Raw genomic sequence first — 20,016 nt, forward strand, 5'->3', positions numbered from 1 at the left:
GTGGGTATTGCGTGTTCTTCAGCTCCGGGTTGGAGCCGGAGCCGGAGCCGCAGCCGGATTCCGCGCAAACGGCCACGTCAACCTAAACCTACACCGCCCTCCCAACCCCTCTGCGCCCGCAGATCCTGAGGCGAGTCCTCCCAAGCAGCGTCCTCCACGCCTTTCCCACAATGCCCCGCGCCAGGCCCCGCCCCGCCTCGCCTAGGAGACGGCCGCGCGAGGAGCCGAGCCGAGCCGGCCGCGCTCGTCGCTGCCGGTGCGGCTGCTCGTACCACATATCGGGCGCCGCGGGCCAGTGGTCAGAGAGTGCGTGCTTCCTTACCGCACGCACAGCTTGGGTTTGGCCGAGTGGGGTCCGCCGCCGGGGATTGAGGATGGGGAAGTAGCTGTAGGAGACGACCTCGCAGCACCGAGGTGGGCATGGGTGGGGAGCCGGGGCTCTGCTGGAGCTGGCGGCGGCCTGGGCCCTCCGGGAAGGGAGGGGCTAAATGCCTGTGCACCGGAATCTCCCATCCTCTTCGCTCTTGAGGCTGGTTTATTGTGTTCTCGCTTCCAGTCTTCTTCCTCCTTTCTACCTACACCGCCATTCCTCCGCCCAGCAATTCCCCGGTTTTTGCTCCAATTTCTCACTTTACCCTCAGTTATCCAGGTTCCTTTCTCCCTAATCCGACCTGAGATTTCACACACCAGCAACACTTGACAGTCTCTTTCACCCAGTGTCTCCCTTTCCCCTCTCCCCGCAACGCATCCTGGAGTGGTGGCAGCGAGGAGTTAGTGTTGCATTTACCTGCAGCTTCCACCTGTCCCCGCAGCTCGGCGCACAGCCTCAGGCACGCCCACGCTGTCTGAGAACCACCGCTAGGCAGGGAACAAACACCGCTTGTCTAAAAGTGGTGTTTGAGAATATATTCTCTACTTTATTCTAAACGTTGTTTTTTAGTCTGGATGTTTATTAATCTCCATCACTCTGTTTTACAAAGGGTTTTCTGGTGGCGTGAAAAGGATTAGAAATGAACCAAAACCATTCACAGGTAAGGAAAAAAATTTTTAAATAGGCATTTAGGATTAAATGAAGAAAGGAGGAACTGAGGATGCTAGGAAGGTTAGATTTTTCGAAGCATTATGACATGTTTGGAACTATTGATAAAGTATACAAGTTTACATGTGATCTGATTTTATTTTTACCCTGCACAGGTGAGCATGTCTAAATAACTGATTCCTTTTCTCCTTTTGTTTCTTTTTCTATTTTTATTAATGCCAAATGTAAACTTTGCAATAAAATTACAGTTAACTTGCAGTTATTAGTCTTCTAGTTTATAAAATAGTAACTACTTAGGTATAAGTAAGCACCTTCTGAGAAAATTCAGGGGAAAAAACGTCTGACTATGTAAGTTGTTACAGCGATATAAATTCACTGCTATTCTTGGACGGTTTATATGAAAAATACAGACCCTTTGGAAGGATCTGGTGCTTCTTTCTAGTACCCCCAAAGGATATTTCCTACAAGTGAAATTTGATTGAAATGAAAACTGAATAGCCTTAAAGGGGTGAAGAAATAACCAAAAAGGAAGCAGATCAAAAGAGGCAAGCTTAAGCTGGGTAGAAGATGGAAGGAAATAGCTCTCCCCCCGCTCTCCCGCCTTGTGTTCTGGTGCTGATAGAGCAAGTTGCTGCACTTGTTTGTTTGTCAAGAGTTCTAGGTAGCTGCAACCTCACTAGCTACTTTTTACCTTTATCTGCTACCTTGAGTGATCTCACGAATCTGGCTACCTAGATAACGGAAGCAGTGAAGGGGGCCCCCAAAGAACAGAGCCTGAGGCACTCACCATGATTAGTCATTTACTGGAGATTTTATTGCTGACCATGTTATTTAGTAAATAGCGTTATTGATGTGTTTGGTTTTTTATTAATGTATTTCAACTACCTGATTTTCTCTCTTTAGATTAACATTTTGGGAAAAAATTCGTGATACCTGTTTCACCTTTGGAGTAATGTGGACAGAAGTTCTCAGATTTGCATATTACATCAACCGGAACCAGTGGCATTATCTTAATGTTCACTTGAGTCAGAACTTGTACAAGAAAAACAATGGGAGTCTGGTTAAATAAAGACGACTATCTCAGAGACTTGAAAAGGGTCATGCTCTGTTTTCTAATAGTGTATATGGCCATTTTAGTGGGTACAGATCAGGATTTTTACAGTTTACTTGGTGTATCCAAAACTGCAAGCAGTAGAGAAATAAGACAGGCTTTCAAGAAATTGGCATTGAAGCTACATCCTGATAAAAACCCGGTGGGTAAAAATTTCTTTTTAAACATATCTAATTAATGTGTTTTAGTAAGTTTGGGTATATATTTAAATTATTTTTAAAATTATTTTAAATAAGTGCTCAAAATGCTTAAGAACAATCACATGTCAAAAATCATAATGCAACTTCTGTACTAAAAACAGAAGAAGCAAAATGTTCTAAGTTCAGAAGAGTGTAAAGGAATGTCAGTACCAAAAATGCAGTTCTCTCTTAATTTGAAAACTAATTTCCAACAGTTATATTACAGATGTTAATCACAAAGCAGTAGATTTCCTAGTAAAGCAGTTTAAAATCAAGTATTTTAGAACAGTAACAGAAAAATTATTTCCTTAGAACTTAGAGGATATGTCTTGCTAAAAATGGCAGTAATAGCTAATAATAGTATGCTTCAACTTTAACTATTTTCTCCCATGTGCAAGTCTAAGAACAGTCAGAAAGTATTATAAATTAAAACTTGGGAGCAGCCAAATCCAGTTAATTCCAATCATAAATATTTGATTATGTATCCTATGATGTAATCCTTCAAAACTGTATTAGTTTTAATTCTTAAGGTATTTTTATAATTTATCTCATTCATTTTTTTCTTAATGAGATTTGATACTCATCAAGGAGAAAGATTTAATTATATCTAGATAGAATTTTTTTTACTGTTAATTTCAGTAACTGCAGTTTTTTTGGTTTTTTTTTTTTTACTATTTTTATTTTTTATTTTTTATGTTTTATTTTTGGCCTCACCACGGATTCAATCCCTGACCAGGGATTGAACCCTGGCCACTGCAGTGAAAGCCTAGAATCCTAACCACTAGGCCACCAGGGAAGTCCCTAGATAGAATTTTAAATAGGATTATTTTATTTCAATTACATAAAGCTGAGCAATAGAATCAGTATTTCTCTAAAACTCTTGTTAATTGGTAATCTTTTCTTGAGATCTACATTGTATTGTGTTTAGGGTTTTCATTTTTTCAGATTTTTCTTTAAAATTTCAGAATGTTATTTCTTTTAAGTTTCTACATGAAAGATGGTAGACTACTTACAACTAAGTATTATTTAGATGAAAACATTCTTCAAAAAACAATTCTATGAAACGTATTAATCCAGTTTTGAGTTGTTACTCTGATATTAGTCCTTATGTCATTATCTGATAGATTGGAGTACATAACTTTTTTTTACTTAAAGTACTGGGTTTTGCCTCAAATAGAAAAATAACCTGCAAATTTCTTTGTGATTGTTTTAAGGGTAACACATAATATTTACAATATTAAGTGTTTCCAAGTGTTCATTCGTCAGTTTTTTCTGTTGCATCTTTTAGAAGTAGTGACTTATATTTGATGACCACTTCTATCAACCTTTTGAAGCATCAATTCTCATTTCTATTACTTTTCATATTTTTTAAGATTGTAGTTCTTTAAAAATACTTTTTGACTTTTTTATTTCAATGCATGAGCACCCATTTCATATTGTTCTACTCCTCCTTGGTATCTGTTCACACAGAAATCTCAGGATTAAGTTAAATCAATTGATTGTGTATCTGAAACAAATATTATATCTAATATTTTTTAATAGAATAACCCAGATGCACATAGTGATTTTTTGAAAATAAACAGAGCATATGAAGTACTCAAAGATGAAGATCTGCGGAAAAAGTATGACAAATACGGAGAAAAGGGACTTGCAGATAATCAAGGAGGCCAGTATGAAAGCTGGAATTATTATCGTTATGATTTTGGTAAGATGATATGATATTCTTATGAATATGATTGTTTATTCGAGTAAATTTAGAAAATTTTGTTTCACCACTTAGCTAATGTATAAGCTATTATGTAGTTAACATGTGTCCCCTTGACCTTCATTTTTTTTTTTTTAATTTAATTTTATTTTATTTTTGGCTGCATTGGGTCTTTGTTGCTGCACGCGGGCTTTTCTCTGGTTGCAGCGAGCGGGGGCTACTCTTAGTTGTGGTGGACAGGCTTCTCATTGTGGTGGCTTCGCTTGTTGGGAGCACGGGCTCTAGGCGTGTGGGCTTCAGTAGTTGTGGCACACGGGCTCAAGTAGTTGTGGCTCGTGGGCTCTAGAGCACAGGCTCAGTAGTTGTGGCGCACGGGCTTAGTTGTTCCGCGGCATGTGGGATCTTCCCGGACCAGGGCTCGAACCCGTGTCTCCTGCATTGGCAGGCAGATTTTTAACCACTGAGCCACCAGGGAAGCCCCCCCTTGACCTTCTCTAATATAACATGAAAGTGGAATTCAAAAGGAAAGTCAAGGGCTTCCCTGGTGGTGCAGTGGATGAGAATCTGCCTGCCAATGCAGGGGACACGGGTTCGAGCCCTGGTCTGGGAAGATCCCACATGCCGCGGAGCAACTAGGCCCGTGAGCCACAACTACTGAGCCTGCGCGTCTGGAGCCTGTGCTCCGCAACAAGAGAGGCCGCGATAGTGAGAGGCCCGTGCACCGCGATGAAGAGTGGCCCCCGCTTGCCACAACTAGAGAAAGCCCTGGCACAGAAACAAAGACCCAAGACAGCCATAAATAAATAAATAAATAAATAAAATTAAAAAAAAAAAAAATTAACAAAAGGAAAGTCAAGTAGTATGTAGATACCTGTATAAATATGAAGGTGTTTTGGTCATAATCTTGTTAAATACTTTTAAAATAAGGATTGCTATTTAATTTTTTAAAATATTTGTATTAGAAGTTAAATATTGAAGCCTTTCAGCATTTTTAGAGCATCATATTTTCCAAGGAAGACTAAAGTTTCCTTTAATAGTGGTCACTTCAGTAGATATGCCATTCTTCTTAATTAGTAATGATTAATAATGGTTGAAGGTATTGACAGGAATGAGAAATGAGACAAGAGCAGAGAGAGTAAACAAGTTAAAGAGATTGAGGGAGGGGGAAGGTAAATACAGGTATCAAGCAAAGAGGGAGCATTCTGATACCCAGTAGTTCTCTTGTGATTGTTTTAAGGGTAACACATAATATTTACAATCTCTCTTAATTAGCCTCAAATGCAGGCAGAGAACTGAAGTATGCTTTTATCTTAGACTAAATAAAATATTTTCAGTTTGTATCTGGAGTATTTGTTTCTCAAGACTGACTTTTTTTTTTTTTAACTGGTTTTTTTTTTTTTTTAATAAATTTATTTATTTTTATTTATTTATTTTTGGCTGTGTTGGGTCTTCGTTTCTGTACGAGGGCTTTCTCTAGTTGCGGCGAGCGGGGGCCACTCTTCATCGCGGTGCGTGGACCTCTCACTGTCGCAGCCTCTCTTGTTGCGGAGCACAGGCTCCAGACGCGCAGGCTCAGTAGTTGTGGCTCACGGGCCCAGTTGCCCCGCGGCATGTGGGATCTTCCCAGACCAGGGCTCGAACCCGTGTCCCCTGCATTGGCAGGCAGATTCTCAACCACTGCGCCACCAGGGAAGCCCAAGATTGGCTTTTCAAAATAGTATTTTCAGGTATAATCACTATAGCTTAATAGTCTATAACAGGTGTCAGCAATCTGTATTTCACAGGCTAAGTCCGGCCTGCCACCTGCTTTTGTAAATAAAGTTTTATTGGAATACAGGTTTGTTCATTTATCTGCATATTATTTTTCTCACTTCAGGGGCAGAGTTGAATAGCTGTGACAGAAACCATATGTCCCACAAAATCTAAAATATTTACTAACCCCAGGTATATATCCATCACTAATATTTAGATAATTTATGTAGTAATGAGAAACTTTCTCACATTGGTGTTAACATTATAAATAAAATTTATATTTACTTAAGTTTGCTTCTACCTCTGCAAGTATTCTAATTATATAAGACTTTTAGCAATACAAAATATTTTTCAACGATAACACATTAAAAAAAAAACATGCAGTCTGAAAGTGAATGAGGTCTGTAATCTAGTTAACAGTAATGTACTAGTGCCAATTTCCTGGTTTGGATATTGTACTAAAATTACATAGTATGTCACCATTAGGGGAAGCTGGATGAAAGATAAGTAGGACTCTGAACTGTTTTTACAATTTCCTGCAAGTCTATAATTATTTCAAAATAAAAACTTTTTTTAAAAAACGTATAATAGAAATTTTCTGTGGAGATGACATTGTGTGAATATTGGGAATCCCCGCCCCCTGCCACACACAGACACACACACCCCATGACAGTCCATATCAGGAAACTAATGTCTTTTGATACTCTTTAAATGTATCACCAATGATATTATTACTCTTTGCTTTTCTCTTAGTGTGTTGCATATTCTTCCACTTGGAGATTTAGTATAGCAATCTGATTTTTGATGATTGAAACAAAAGTAAGTAACATCTTTTATGTGGTAATTTATTTTTATGATGAAGTTTTAACTATAATTTTATGTACTTTTCAAAATAGGTATTTATGACGATGATCCTGAAATCATAACATTGGATAGAAGAGAGTTTGGTAAGTTTGTGGGTATATGATTTTCTAAAGCTAGTTCAAGACCAGTCTCTTAACTGAAATGCTCAAGGACAAATGTATTTAGAATTTAGAAATTTTTAAAATTTTAGCAAGGTAATATGGTATATACTGTATTTTAAATAATGTTCTATAACCATAGTTGAGGTTTTCACATAGTTTCGTTTATTGTCATTATCAACTTTTCTTCATTATGTCAGTGAACTTTTATGACATTCTGTGTATTAGCAACAATAATTCCTCTCATTTGGCAGTTGAGGAAATGAAACCTTAGAAGTGCTAGCAACATTCTCAACATTCTGTACGTGTGTGTTTGTGTATAATTGACACACTTGAAATAATGAACCAATATTCTTTTTTCTATATTTTTTCACATTATTAAAAAGTGTTTATATTTAAGAGTAGTTATGTGAAAAAAAAAGCCTAACACAAAATTGTATATGCAGTATAATACAAATCATACAAAAGGTATACACATATATGCATAGAGGATAAAAGCTGGATGAGAACAAAATAAAAATATCAGCACTGATAAAAAAGTTCTTAGCAGAATGTGGGGCAGTGTACTATTTTTTAAAAAATAATATTTATGCAGTGAAATGCATAAATGTGTATACTAAATAAAAGAAGTAAAAATAACACATAGCCCCCATATCAGTTCAGGATAGGTTTGTATGCCAGGTGAGCTTCCTGCAAACTTGCAGAAATACTTCTGGATTTAGAACTTTTATATTTCAGGGTTTTGAATAAGTATGTGGTTATTTTTGGAAGCAGATTTAATTTGATCTGTGATTTGTGTGAAAATGGATATAAAAATATACTTCTACTGCACTTTGCATTGCATTGTAGAAAACCTTAAAGATTCTTACATTTTCAAATTTGTACACTTGTAATAAAATATTCTTTTCTACTTCAAACCAATATATTTTACCTCAAATCATATTTCAATTTTATTTTGCTGTGTTACAGTCTCATTTAATTTAGAAAACTAAAATAGCATACTAGCTGCAAAATAAATTTATATAATTTCTCATGTTATCATCATAAACAATGTGTTACAGTCACTTGTTTCTGTACAGTTCCTTCTAAGCAAGAATTGCATCGTATTCTTACTTTGTATATCATGTTGGCGAGTTCAGGCCTACAAGGTAGCTGTTCAGTACATTATTTTGTTAAAAGTCTTGTAGTGAACACTTGAACAAGCTGTAAGGAAAACGAGTGTCTTCTCTACAGAGGAAATGGAGGAAAATTTGATTCATTTGTATTGTTGGTAGACAGAACTGACACCCATGTCACAAGCTTGCAGAATCATAACTTTTTGGAGTGTAGTTATATGAACCTATTGATTTTTCTGTGGTTATTGTCTCTCATCTGCTAGTCAATCAATAAGTATTTTATGGTCCTGTGGGGCAGAAAACTTTGGAATTAGAGATAGAATTACAGGAACTGAACAAAACCTGCAAGCTGACTAATCCATGAATCCACCCAGAATGAAAGACTTTCCTGATGGTTGTATTGCACATGGGTTCAAACTTTTTCAGATTTGTCATTATAGAGAAAAGGTTAAGAACTGCTAATAATTCATATTGAACTCCAAATAGTAGTTAAGAATTAATTAACAGTCACAAAACCTTAGAGACAGTTTTTCAGAAATAATTAACTGACATTGATAGGTTCGGTGCAAAGTTGCCACTATTCAGTCTGAACTCTAACACTACCCTGTGTATTACTAGGCTAAGACAAGCTGATCCCTAAGTTTTAGCTGAAGAAGCCGAGGGAGGACGATAAATAAGGATGGATAGTCGTATCAACTTGTGCCTATGTAAATATCACATTAGCATACTTGGTTATGGGTCTCTTTCCATTACCAGTAGTTTCTATTGGTTTGGGTCACTTAATCTGGTCTTTTGTGTAACTAATTATATAAACAATTATGGAGTTATTTTTAAGTTTTGTATGTTCTCTTGCTCCAGAGAGAAGTTATATTTTCTTCTGAGTAGGGTCACTAACAATCTCAGATCAGCTTTATCCAAACAGAGACTGAAATGATTCAAAAGCTGAGCTTTGTACTTGTACAGGACTGGTCTCCTTCCAGTTCATCTTTATTTACAGGACCCTTCTCTACGTGTGCCCTGAACTCCGTCTTTGTCCCTCTAGTCTCATGAATCTATTGAAAGCTCTGCTCAGTTTCTTGCCTATCAGCTACCTCCTGGCAAACACTGGCCCCCTGATTTCTACCTCCTCCCATTCCTCGGCCCTGTAATTCTTCTCTGCATTGGTAACTCTCTGATGCTTTCAACAGGAGTCTTTTGTATTTTGTCCAGTTCTGAAGTTGTAGTGGAAGAGTTAATCCAAATTACATAGTTCACTTTTATCAGGAGTGGAACTCTGAAATGTTCAACTATAGTACAGAAGAAAAAATGTGATTAATAAACTTCACTTTGAAGTTCTTATCCTTCCCATTAAACATGATGCATATTATCTTTTTATATGTCACAGAAAAGTATTATGCAGTTATTAAAACAAGTTCTAGATAGTACCTGTGAAAGCAAAGAACATCTTGCACTTAACAGTAGTCATTTTGAGTAGTACCCACACAATACATTCATCCTTTTGAAGACAAGCTCAAGAAATTAAAGAGGAACTCAAAGCACTTCTGCCTTTTTTTACATTTTTCTAGGCTAACAGAAGCTATTAGCTATAATCACATAAATATTAACAGACGTTAGCTATAGTTGTATAGTTTAGAAGCTGAAAATCACATTTTGAAATATACTTTTCTATTCTGAGTCACTGGGTTATGCAAAAACATCCCATTGAGCTTTGATAATACAGTATTAAAAATATTTTTAATAATAGTGGGAACTGGGCAAATAAGTTAGAAGTAGTCTATGAAAACAAAGTACCAAGATGGGAGACATTTTTTTTTCCCACTTTAAATAAGGTTTTGTGTCAAATTAAATGCCATTATTTTTTTCCCTTCCAGTTTTATTGAGATATAACTGACATACGGCACTATATAAGTTTAAGGTGTACAGCATGATTACATCCATCGTGAAATGGTGATCAAAATAAGTTTAGTAAATATTCATTATCTTATACAGATACAAAATTAAAGAAATAGGAAAAAATGTTTTCTTGTAATGGAACTCTCAGGATTTGCTCTTAACAACTTTTATGTATGATATACAGCATTGTTGATTATATTTATGATGTTGTACCTTCCATCCCTAGTACTTATTTGTCTCGTAACTAGAAGTTTGACCACCTTCATCCAACTCTCCCTCCCCCCGACCCCCGCCTCCAGTAACCACAAACCTGACCTCTTTTTCTGTGAGTTTGTTTCTGAAGTATAATGACATACAACACTGTGTTAGTTCCTGTTACACAACATAGTGACTTGGTGTTTCTCTACATTTCAAAGTGATCACTACAGTAAGTCTGATTATGATATGTCACCATACAAAGATATTACCTAGTCGTTGACTACTCCACACACTGTACGTAGCAGTCTCTGTGTGTGTGCTTATTAACTCATTTTAACAACCCTGCATTTTTACTCCCTCCACCACCACATTTACTGACTTTGACGTCATATTTTACATCTTTTTGTTTTATATATTCCTTAATTATTTATTGAGTATATATTTTACTACTTTTGTCTTTTAACCTTTCTACTAGCTTTATACATGGCTGATTTACTACCTTTATTGTATATTTGACTTTAACAATGAGATTTTTTTTCCTTCCGTAATTTTCATTTCTCTAGTTGTGGCCTTTCCTTTTTCACTTAGGTAAGTCCCTGTAACATTTCTTGTAAAGCTGGTTTCATGGTGATGAACTCTTTTAGCTTTTGCTTCTCTGTAAAACTTTTGATCTGTCCTTCAAATCTTAATGAAAGCCTTGCTGGGTAGAGTCTTCTTGGTTATAAGTTTTTCCCTTTCATCACTTTAAATATATTGTTAAGATGTTCAAAGAATTTGGGAGAAGATTGAATGAACAGAGTGAGAAGTTAGAAGTTTTTGAACAAAGAGTTAGAAAATATAAAGAACAACCAAACAGATGAAGAATATGATAACTGAAATGAAAAAATACACTAGAAGGAATCAACAGTAGATTAGATGATGCAGAGGAATGGATCAGTGAGCTGGAAGACAGAGTAATGGAAATCACTGAAGCTGAACAGGAAAATGAAAAAAGAATAGAAAGAAATGAGGACAGTTTAAGAGACCTCTGGGACAACGTCATGTGTACTAACATTTGCGTCATAGAGGTCCCAGAGGAAAGGGGCAGAGAACATATAAGATTTTACCTAAATTCATACCAGTTGATCTAAGTCAGCATGGCAATTATTTTGACAACCTAGATAGAGTGGTCTATTTGTCAGACTTTCTAACCTTTGCCAAAGAACAGCTGATAAAATCCTGATGTATACACTTCGCTTGTAATGTATGGCTTAACTGTTTTTCACATAGATCTGTGTGTCTTGTAACTGAAATGTAGGTGAACCTTACTGCACATGTTACTAATTAATCTGAATCAGTTACACATATTTAGAATAGTGTGCATGTTTTGATGTCTTGGTATAATTTATTATAACTTATGAAAATATTTTCTTTAAAAATTACTGATAACTGATTTTCATATGGAATTACATGGAGACTAACTAAAAGCAAATTTTCTTAACTTTTTTATCTTGAATGTTAGAGCACATCCTTACAATGATAAAATTTTTAAATGAATAAATTTTGTTTATATCAGGTCCTCTTATAGATTAGATTATAACCTATAAGGTATTGTTGGGTAGATATTATGTAGTGTTCAGATCTATTAGCAAATATGTATTCATGTTATGAATTGTTAAAAACTTTGATCTAATATTTCAAATAACACAATTTTCCAAGGAAAATGTCTTTTTAAGAGCAAAGATTAGATTTAATCCCCACAGTCCTTACTATGTCGTGTAGGTCTCTTCATTCTTTCAGAATCTGGAGTAGCTGTCAGAATTGATTGTGTGCTTAACCAGTGCTGCAGATAGTAGAAGAGCTTAAATCTCAGTCTCTCTATTGTTTCTCTTCATTTCTCTCAACCACACAGACTGTCATGAGGTTTGGCTGTTGCTTCCTTTTGTTGCTTCCTTTCTTTTTACAGCTTCTTGGTGACATTGATCATGCAGTTCAAGGTTGTTTCTTATTCAAGTAGGGCTTGGAAGAGTCAAAAAAAAAAGATATTGTTAGTTTGACAGTTGAAATAGTATGTTTTCTTCTTATAGAAAAAATTATACAGAAAATGATAAAGGCAGTGTGAGAAATACATGACTTTTTTTCATTCTGATATCAAGGAAAATTCTTAACTAAAATAGGTACAAACCTTTAGTAAATTGGTTGTTTTGGTTGTTCTAAGTTGTTTTGGTTTTATGTACTTTCAGATGCTGCTGTTAATTCTGGAGAACTGTGGTTTGTGAACTTCTACTCCCCAGGGTGTTCACACTGCCATGATTTAGCTCCCACAGTACGTATTTTTTACATCCTGATTATTAAAGTCTTACTGTTTACAACTGATCTGTTATTTGAGTGTTTTTTTAAATTTGAGTGTTATTTGAGTGTTTTTTCTATTAGTAGTAACTGTAACAGAAATGACTATAATATTTTTTCACGTGTATATGGTTTTATTTCCTGAGCATAATCTCCTTTAAGAAAGTACAGCTTGGGGATTTCCCTGGTGGTGCGGTGGTTAAGAATCCGCCTGCCAATGCAGGGGACACGGGTTCAAGCCCTGGCCCGGTAAGATCCCACATGCCACAGAACAGCTAAACCCGTATGCCACAACTACTGAGCCTGTGCTCTAGAGCACGTGAGCCACAACTACTGAAGCCCGCGCGCCTAGAGCTCGTGCTCCGCAACAAGAGAAGCCACTGCAATGAGAAGCCTGTGCACCGCAACAAAGTGTAGCCCCCTCTCTCCGCAGCTAGAGAAAGCCTGCGCGCAGCAACAAAGACCCAGTGCAGCCAAAAAGAAATAATTAATTAATTTAAAAAAAAAGGAAAGTACAGCTTGAAGAATGTTCAGGGAAAGATAAATGATCTTATCAGAAGAAACTTTTTTTTTCCTCATAGTGGAGAGACTTTGCTAAAGAAGTAGATGGATTGCTTCGAATTGGAGCTGTTAACTGTGGCGATGATAGAATGCTTTGCCGAATGAAAGGAGTGAACAGTTATCCCAGCCTCTTCATTTTTAGGTCTGGAATGGTAAGAGATAAAATTGGCTTTTTTTTTTTTAATTGGTAGAACGTTATAACAAGGGGAATACTAGAGAAAACACTATGTGAATTTGTAGAATCTTTTGATTTTTAAGTCTTATTTTAGATGCCATCTAACTGTAGTCATAATAAACATTTTTTATTATACTGTGAATACTTTTAGATGCCATTATTTTGTCTTTGTTCTATTTCAAAATTAAATGTTTGCCAATTTCAGTTTCCATCTTAAAGAACATAATGTTAACCAATATACATGTTGTACTTTATAATTTACAAAGTATTTTACAGGTGTTTTCTCTCATTGAATGTAAAGTTCTGATTTCCCTTCCTCTCCCCAGTGTTAAGTGATAAAAGTGAAACTAAAAACATTATAAATAGTATTATTCAAATGTCTGACATGGAATGTGTGCAATCAAGATTCTTAGCATGTCAGTTAGAAATACACTGTACTATTGAGAGACAGATCTTACTTATTCAGAATAATGGAGAATCAAGGTATTTGGTATGAGTTTTAAAAAGAAAAAGTAAAAGACATTTCTCTTTTTATAAATAAAAAAATAGGCTGCAGTGAAATACCATGGTGACAGATCAAAGGAAAGTTTAGTGAATTTCGCCATGCAGCATGTTAGAAGCACAGTGACAGAATTATGGACAGGTAATTTTGTTTTCATAATTTGCTTGATTTTCAAGGATACTTTGAATTGGTATTTTAAGTTTTTCAGTGGCAATATTCTGGTCATAATACTGAAATTTTTGAATATCTTTTCCATGCTTCTTAGAAGGGAATTGTGTCATTTGTTCTGAGCCCTACTAAATAGTAGGCATTTAATAAATTAACTATATTTATATATAAACTAAAACAATTTTGATGTAGGACATGGGTATGAAGTGGGGCTAGGTGAAAAGGCAACTTTTAAAGTGCAACTAAATATTTAGTAAACCAAGTGTTTTATTGCTTTCATAAGTATACTACATCAAGCAGTAAATTCATGCCTGTCTCGTCTAATCTTAGGTTTTGAATTCATCAAGTGACTTTAGGTGGGTTATTTAATTATCTGTACTACCCATGAAATGATAGTATTTACTTCTAAAGGGATGCTCATATCATTCATTGAATACAGTTATGTCCCTGAAACTATGTTAAATACTAGGGCTGTAGTAATAAACTGTATAATCCCTGCCTTCCGGGACCCCATTAGTAAACCATTAAAATGCAGTGTAGTAACCATTATGATAGAGGTAAGCTTAGGGAAGCATGAAGGATATGAAAGAACTCAGGTGGGGAAAGGAGGAAGGGTTAGGAAATTCTTCTTGAACGAGGTCAGATATAACCTGTCTTGAAAGTGAAGAGGAAGCCTTAAAAGGTCACTGTATTTGGGAAACTGGCAGTATTTCATGAATCTAACAAAAAGATGGGTAATGGGTAGAGTGGCTTGGGGAAGAATATGGCTGGCTGAATGGGTATACAAAGCTCAGATCACAAGGGGCCTTACTTGCCAATTTGTTTCTTAATGAAATAATTTAGATTTTATGTGATTAAAAAAAATAGTTGAAGGAATTTGATATGCTCAAGAGGATTTTTAGGAATCCTGAAAACTACTCAGAGTGGATTGGAAATGGGTGACATTAGAAGGGAAAACCCATTTAGAAAACGGTTTCCATTATGGAGTAGTAAATGATCAGAAGTTTTCTTTATTTTCTCTTAAGGAAATTTTGTTAACTCCATACAAACTGCGTTTGCTGCTGGTATTGGCTGGCTGATCACTTTTTGTTCCAAAGGAAGAGGTAATATTTGTTATTTTGTTATGATGAAGAGACCATGACATTTGATTTTTAGGTGACAGTCTTTTTTTTCCCCTAGGTTTATTGAGATATAATTGACATAGAGCATTCTGTAACTTTAAGGTGTACAATTTGTTGATTTGAAACACATGTTGCAAAATGATGACCACCACCATAACATTAGCTAACACCTCCATCCTGTCACCTATTTACCATTTCTTTCTTGGGGCGAGAACATTTAAGATCTACTCTTTCAGAAGCTTTCAAGTATTTTATACAGTATTGTTAGCTATAATCACTATATGCTGTACAGTAGATCCCCAGAAGTTATTAATCTTGTAACTGGAAGTATGTACCCTTAGATTAAGTGGAAGTCTTAAGTATGCTTGTATAATTGATTATTTTCAAAATACAGTTTGTACCCAGTTATAATTTTTTTATTTAATGAATATTTCTTTTTGATTATTTTACACATAGGTTATAAAATTATTAAGTTCCTTTTTTCTTTTGAAGTTGAAGTATATATTTACAATATTGTGTTAGTTTCAGGTGTACAGCATAGTGATTCAGTTTGGTTTTTTTGTGGAATATATTCCAATAATGGAATATATTCCATTATAGGTTATTATAAGATATTGGGTATAATTTCCTGTACTATACAGTAAATCCTTGTTGCTTATCTATTTCATGTAAAGTAGCTTGTTTCTGTTAATCCCACACTGTTAATTTGTCCTTTCCTCCCTCTCTCTCCCCTTTGGTAACCATAGAGAACCATAGTTCTCTGTGCTATACAGTAGGACCTTGTTGTTTATCCATTCTGTATGTAAAAGCTTACATCTGCTAACCCCAACCTCCTATTCCATTCCCCCCCAACCCCCTCCCCTTTGGCAACCACCAGTCTGTTCTCTATATCCGTGATTCTGTTTCTGTTTCATAGGTTCATTTGTGTTGTATTTTAGATTCCACATGTAAGTGATGTCACATGGTATTTGTCTTTCTCTTTGACTTACTTCACTTAGTAGATAGTCTCTAGTTGCATCCATGTTGCTGCAAATGGCATTATTTCATTCATTTTTATGGCTGAGTATTATTCCATTGTATATATGCACCACATCTTCTTTATCCATTCATCTATCGATGGACATTTAGGTTGTTTCCATGTCTTGGCTATTGTGAATAGTGCTGCTGTGAACATAGGGGTGCATGTATCTTTTTGGAATGGAGTTTTGTCTGGATATAAGCCCAGGATTGGGATTGCTGGATCATATGGTAATTCTGTTTTTAGTTTTTTGAGGAACCTCTATTCTGTTCTCTATACTGGCTACACCAATTTACATTCCCACCAACAGTGTTAGAGTGTTCTCTTTTCTCCACACCCTCTCCAGCATTTGCTATTTGTAGACTTTTTAATGATGGCCATTTTGACTGGAGGTGGTACCTCACTGTAGTTGTGATTTGCATTTCCCTAATAATTTGTGATGTTGCGCATCTTTTCATGTGCTTACTGGCCACCTGTATTTCTTCTTTGGAGAAATGTCTGTTTATGTCTTCTACCCATTTTTCGATTTGGTTGTTTGGTTTTTTGTTGTTGAGTTGTATGAGCTGTTTGTGTATTTTGGAAATTAACTCCCTGTTGGTCGCATCATTTGCAAATATTTTCTCCCATTCTGTAGGTTGTCTTTTTGGTTTTGTTTATGGTTTCCTTTGCTGTGCAAAAGCTTTTAAGTTTGATTAGGTCCCATTTGTTTATTTTAGTTTTTATTTTTATTGCCTTGGGAGACTGAGCTAACAAAACGCTGGTATGATTTATGTCAGAAAATGTTTTGCCTATGATTTCTTCTAGGAGTTTTATGGTGTCATGTCTTATATTTAAGTCTTTAAGCCATTTTGAGTTTATTTCTGTGTATGGTGAGAGGGTGTGTTCTAACTTCACTGATTTACATGTGGCTGTCCAACTTTCCCAACACCACATGTTGAAGAGATTGTTTTTTCCCCCTTGTATATTCTTGCCTCCTCTGTTGAAGATTAATTGACCATAGGTGTGTGGGTTTATTTCTGGGCTCTCTGTTCTGTCCCATTGATCCATATGTCTGTTTTTGTGCCAGTACCACACTGTTTTTTTTTTGTTTTTTTTTAAATTAATTTATTTTGGGCTGTGTTAGGTCTTCGTTGCTGCGCAGGTTTTCTCTAGTTGTGGCTAGTGGGGGCTACTCTTCATTGTGGTGCATGGGCTTCTCATTGCGGTGGCTTTTCCTGTTGTGGAGCATGGGCTCTAGGTGCACGGGCTTCAGTAGTTGTGGCACACGGACTTAGTTGCTCCGCGGCATGTGGTATCTTCCCGGAGCAGGGCTCGAACCCGCATCCCCTGCATTGGCAGGTGGATTCTTAACCACTGCGCCACCAGGGAAGTCCCCACACTGTTTTGATTACTGTAGCTTTGTAGTTTGTCTGAAGTCTGGGAGGGTTATGCCTCCTGCTTTGTTCTTTTTCTTGAGGATTGCTTTGGCAATTCCGTCTCTTTTATGGTTCCATATGAATTTTAGGATTATTCTAATTCTGTGAAAATGTCATGGGTAATTTGATAGGGATTGCATTAAATCTGTAGATTGCTTTGGGTAGTATGGCCATTTTAACAATATTAATTTTTCCAATCTAGGAGCATGGGTTATCTTTCCATTTTTTTGAATCGTCTACAGTTTCCTTTTTTAATGTTTCATAGTTCTCATTGTATAAGTCTTTCACCTCCTTGGTCAGGTTTATTCCTAAGTAGTTTATTTTGGGGCTGCGATTTTAAAAGGTATTGGTTTTTTACATTCTCTTTCTGGTATTTCATTGTTGGTGTGAAGAAATGCAACCGATATCTGTATGTTACTTAAAAAAATTTTTTTATACAGCAGGTTCTTATTAGTTATCTGTTTTATACATATTAGTGTATATATGTCAGTGCCAATCTCCCAATTCATCCCACCACCAGCCCCCACCCCTGCTTTCCCCGCTTGGTGTCCATACGTTTGTTCTCTACATCTGTGTCTCTATTTCTGCCTTGCAAACTGGTTCGTCTCTGTACCATTTTTCTAGATTCCACATATGCATGAATATACGATATTTGTGTTTCTCTTTCTGACTTCATTTTATATACAGTCTCTAGGTCCATCCATATCTCTACAAATGACCCAATTTTGTTCCTTTTTATGGCTGAGTCATTTTCCATTGTATATATGTACCACATCTTCTTTATGCATTCATCTGTTGATGGGCATTTAGGTTGCTTCCATGACCTGGCTATTGTAAATAGTACTGCAGTGAACATTGGGGTGCATGTGTCTTTTTGAATTACGGTTTTCTCTGGGAATATGCCCAGTAGTGGGATTGCTGGGTCATATGGTAGTTCTATTTTTAGTTTTTTAAGGAACCTCCATACTGTTCTCGATAGTGGCTGTATCAATTTACATTCCCACCAACAGTGCAAGAGGGTTCCCTTTTCTCCACACCCTCTCCAGCATTTGCTGTTTGTGGATTTTCTGATGATGCCCATTCTAACCGGTGTGAGGTGATACCTCACTGTAGTTTTGATTTGGATTTCTCTAATAATTAGTGATGTTGAGCAGCTTTTCATATGCCTCTTGGCCATCTGTATGTTTTCTTTGGAGAAATGTCTATTTAGGTCTTCTACCCATTTCTGGATTGGGTTTGTTTTTTTAATATTGAGCTGCATGAGCTGTTTATATATTGTGGAGATTAATCCTTTGTCCATTGATTCGTTTACAAATATTTTCTCCCATTCTGAAGATTGTCTTTTCATCTTGTTTATGGTTTCCATTGCTGTTCAAAAGTTTTGAAGTTTCATTAGGTCCCATTTGTTTATTTTTGTTTTTATTTCCATTACTCTAGGAGGTGGATCAGAAAAGATCTTGCTGTGATTTATGTCAAAGAGTGTTTTTCCTATGTTTTCCTCTAAGAGTTTTATAGTGCCTGGTCTTACATTTAGGTCTCGAATCCATTTTGAGTTTATTTTTGTGTATGGTGTTAGGGAGTGTTCTAATTTCATTCTTTTCCGTGTAGCTGTCCAGTTTTCCCAGCACCACTTATTGAAGAGACTGTCTTTTCTCCATTGTATATCCTTGCCTCCTTTGTCATAGATTAGTTGACCATAGGTGTGTGGGTTTATCTCTGGGCTCTCTATCCTGTTCCATTGATCTATACTTCTGTTTTTGTGCCAGTACCATAGTGTCTTCATGACTGTAGCTTTGTAGTATAGTCTGAAGTCAGGGAGTCTGATTCCTCCAGCTCCGTTTTTTTCCCTCAAGATTTCTTTGGCTATTCGGGGTCTTTTGTGTCTCCATACAGATTTTTTGTTCTAGCTCTGTAAAAAAAATGCCATTGGTAATTTGATAGGGATTGCACTGAATCTGTAGATTGCTTTGGGTGGTGTAGTCATTTTCACAATATTGATTCTTCCAATCCAAGAACATGGTATATCTCTCCATCCGTTTTGTCATCTTTGATTTCTTTCATCACTGTCTTACAGTTTTCTGAGTACAGATCTTTTACCTCCTTAGGTAGGTTTATTCCTAGGTATTTTATTCTTGTTGTTGCAATGGTGAATGGAATTGTTTCCTTAATTTTTCTTTCTGGTCTTTCATTGTTAGTGTATAGGAATGCAAGAGATTTCTGTGCATTAATTTTCTATTCTGCAACTTTACCAAATTCATTGATCAGCTCTAGAAGTTTTCTGGTGGCATCTTTAGGATTCTCTATGTATAGTATCATGTCATCTGCAAACAGTGACAGTTTTAGTTTTTCTTTTCTGATTTGGATTCCTTTTATTTCTTTTTCTTCTCTGACTGGTGTGGCTAAAAATTCCAAAACTGTGTTGAATAATAGTGGTTAGAGTGGGCAACCTTGTCTTGTTCCTGATCTTAGAGGAAATGGTTGCAGTTTTTCACCATTGAGAACAATGTTGGCTGTGGGTTTGTCATATATGGCCTTTATTATGTTGAGGTAGGTTCCCTGTTTGCCTACTTTCTGGAGAGTTTTTATCATAAGTGGGTGTTGAATTTTGTCAAAAGCTTCTTCTGCATCTATGGAGATGATTATATGGTTTTTATCTTTCAGTTTGTTAATATGGTGTATCACATTAATTGATTTGCGTATATTGAAGAATCCTTGCATCCCTGGGATAAATCCCACTTGATCGTGGTGTATGATCCTTTTAATGTGTTGTTGGA

The 20,016-nt window shown here is 36.2% G+C and overlaps 1 protein-coding gene across 1 annotated transcript in view; it reads left to right on the forward strand.

Annotated features, from left to right (window-relative positions):
• Window positions 1-206: 206 nt before the first annotated feature.
• The window catches only part of DNAJC10 (DnaJ heat shock protein family (Hsp40) member C10), a 69,629-nt gene continuing 49,819 nt past the window's right edge, over window positions 207-20,016 (forward strand). The window contains exons 1-9 of the mRNA XM_061185622.1: window positions 207-414; window positions 981-1,031; window positions 1,943-2,292; window positions 3,872-4,034; window positions 6,683-6,733; window positions 12,177-12,259; window positions 12,864-12,995; window positions 13,568-13,661; window positions 14,714-14,791. Coding sequence (XP_061041605.1) covers window positions 2,089-2,292; window positions 3,872-4,034; window positions 6,683-6,733; window positions 12,177-12,259; window positions 12,864-12,995; window positions 13,568-13,661; window positions 14,714-14,791 — 805 coding nt within the window. The 5' untranslated portion in view covers window positions 207-414; window positions 981-1,031; window positions 1,943-2,088. The remainder of the gene's footprint in view (window positions 415-980; window positions 1,032-1,942; window positions 2,293-3,871; window positions 4,035-6,682; window positions 6,734-12,176; window positions 12,260-12,863; window positions 12,996-13,567; window positions 13,662-14,713; window positions 14,792-20,016) is intronic.

The sequence above is a fragment of the Eubalaena glacialis genome, chromosome 1 (assembly GCF_028564815.1).
Source record: "Eubalaena glacialis isolate mEubGla1 chromosome 1, mEubGla1.1.hap2.+ XY, whole genome shotgun sequence".
NCBI lineage: Eukaryota > Metazoa > Chordata > Mammalia > Artiodactyla > Balaenidae > Eubalaena > Eubalaena glacialis.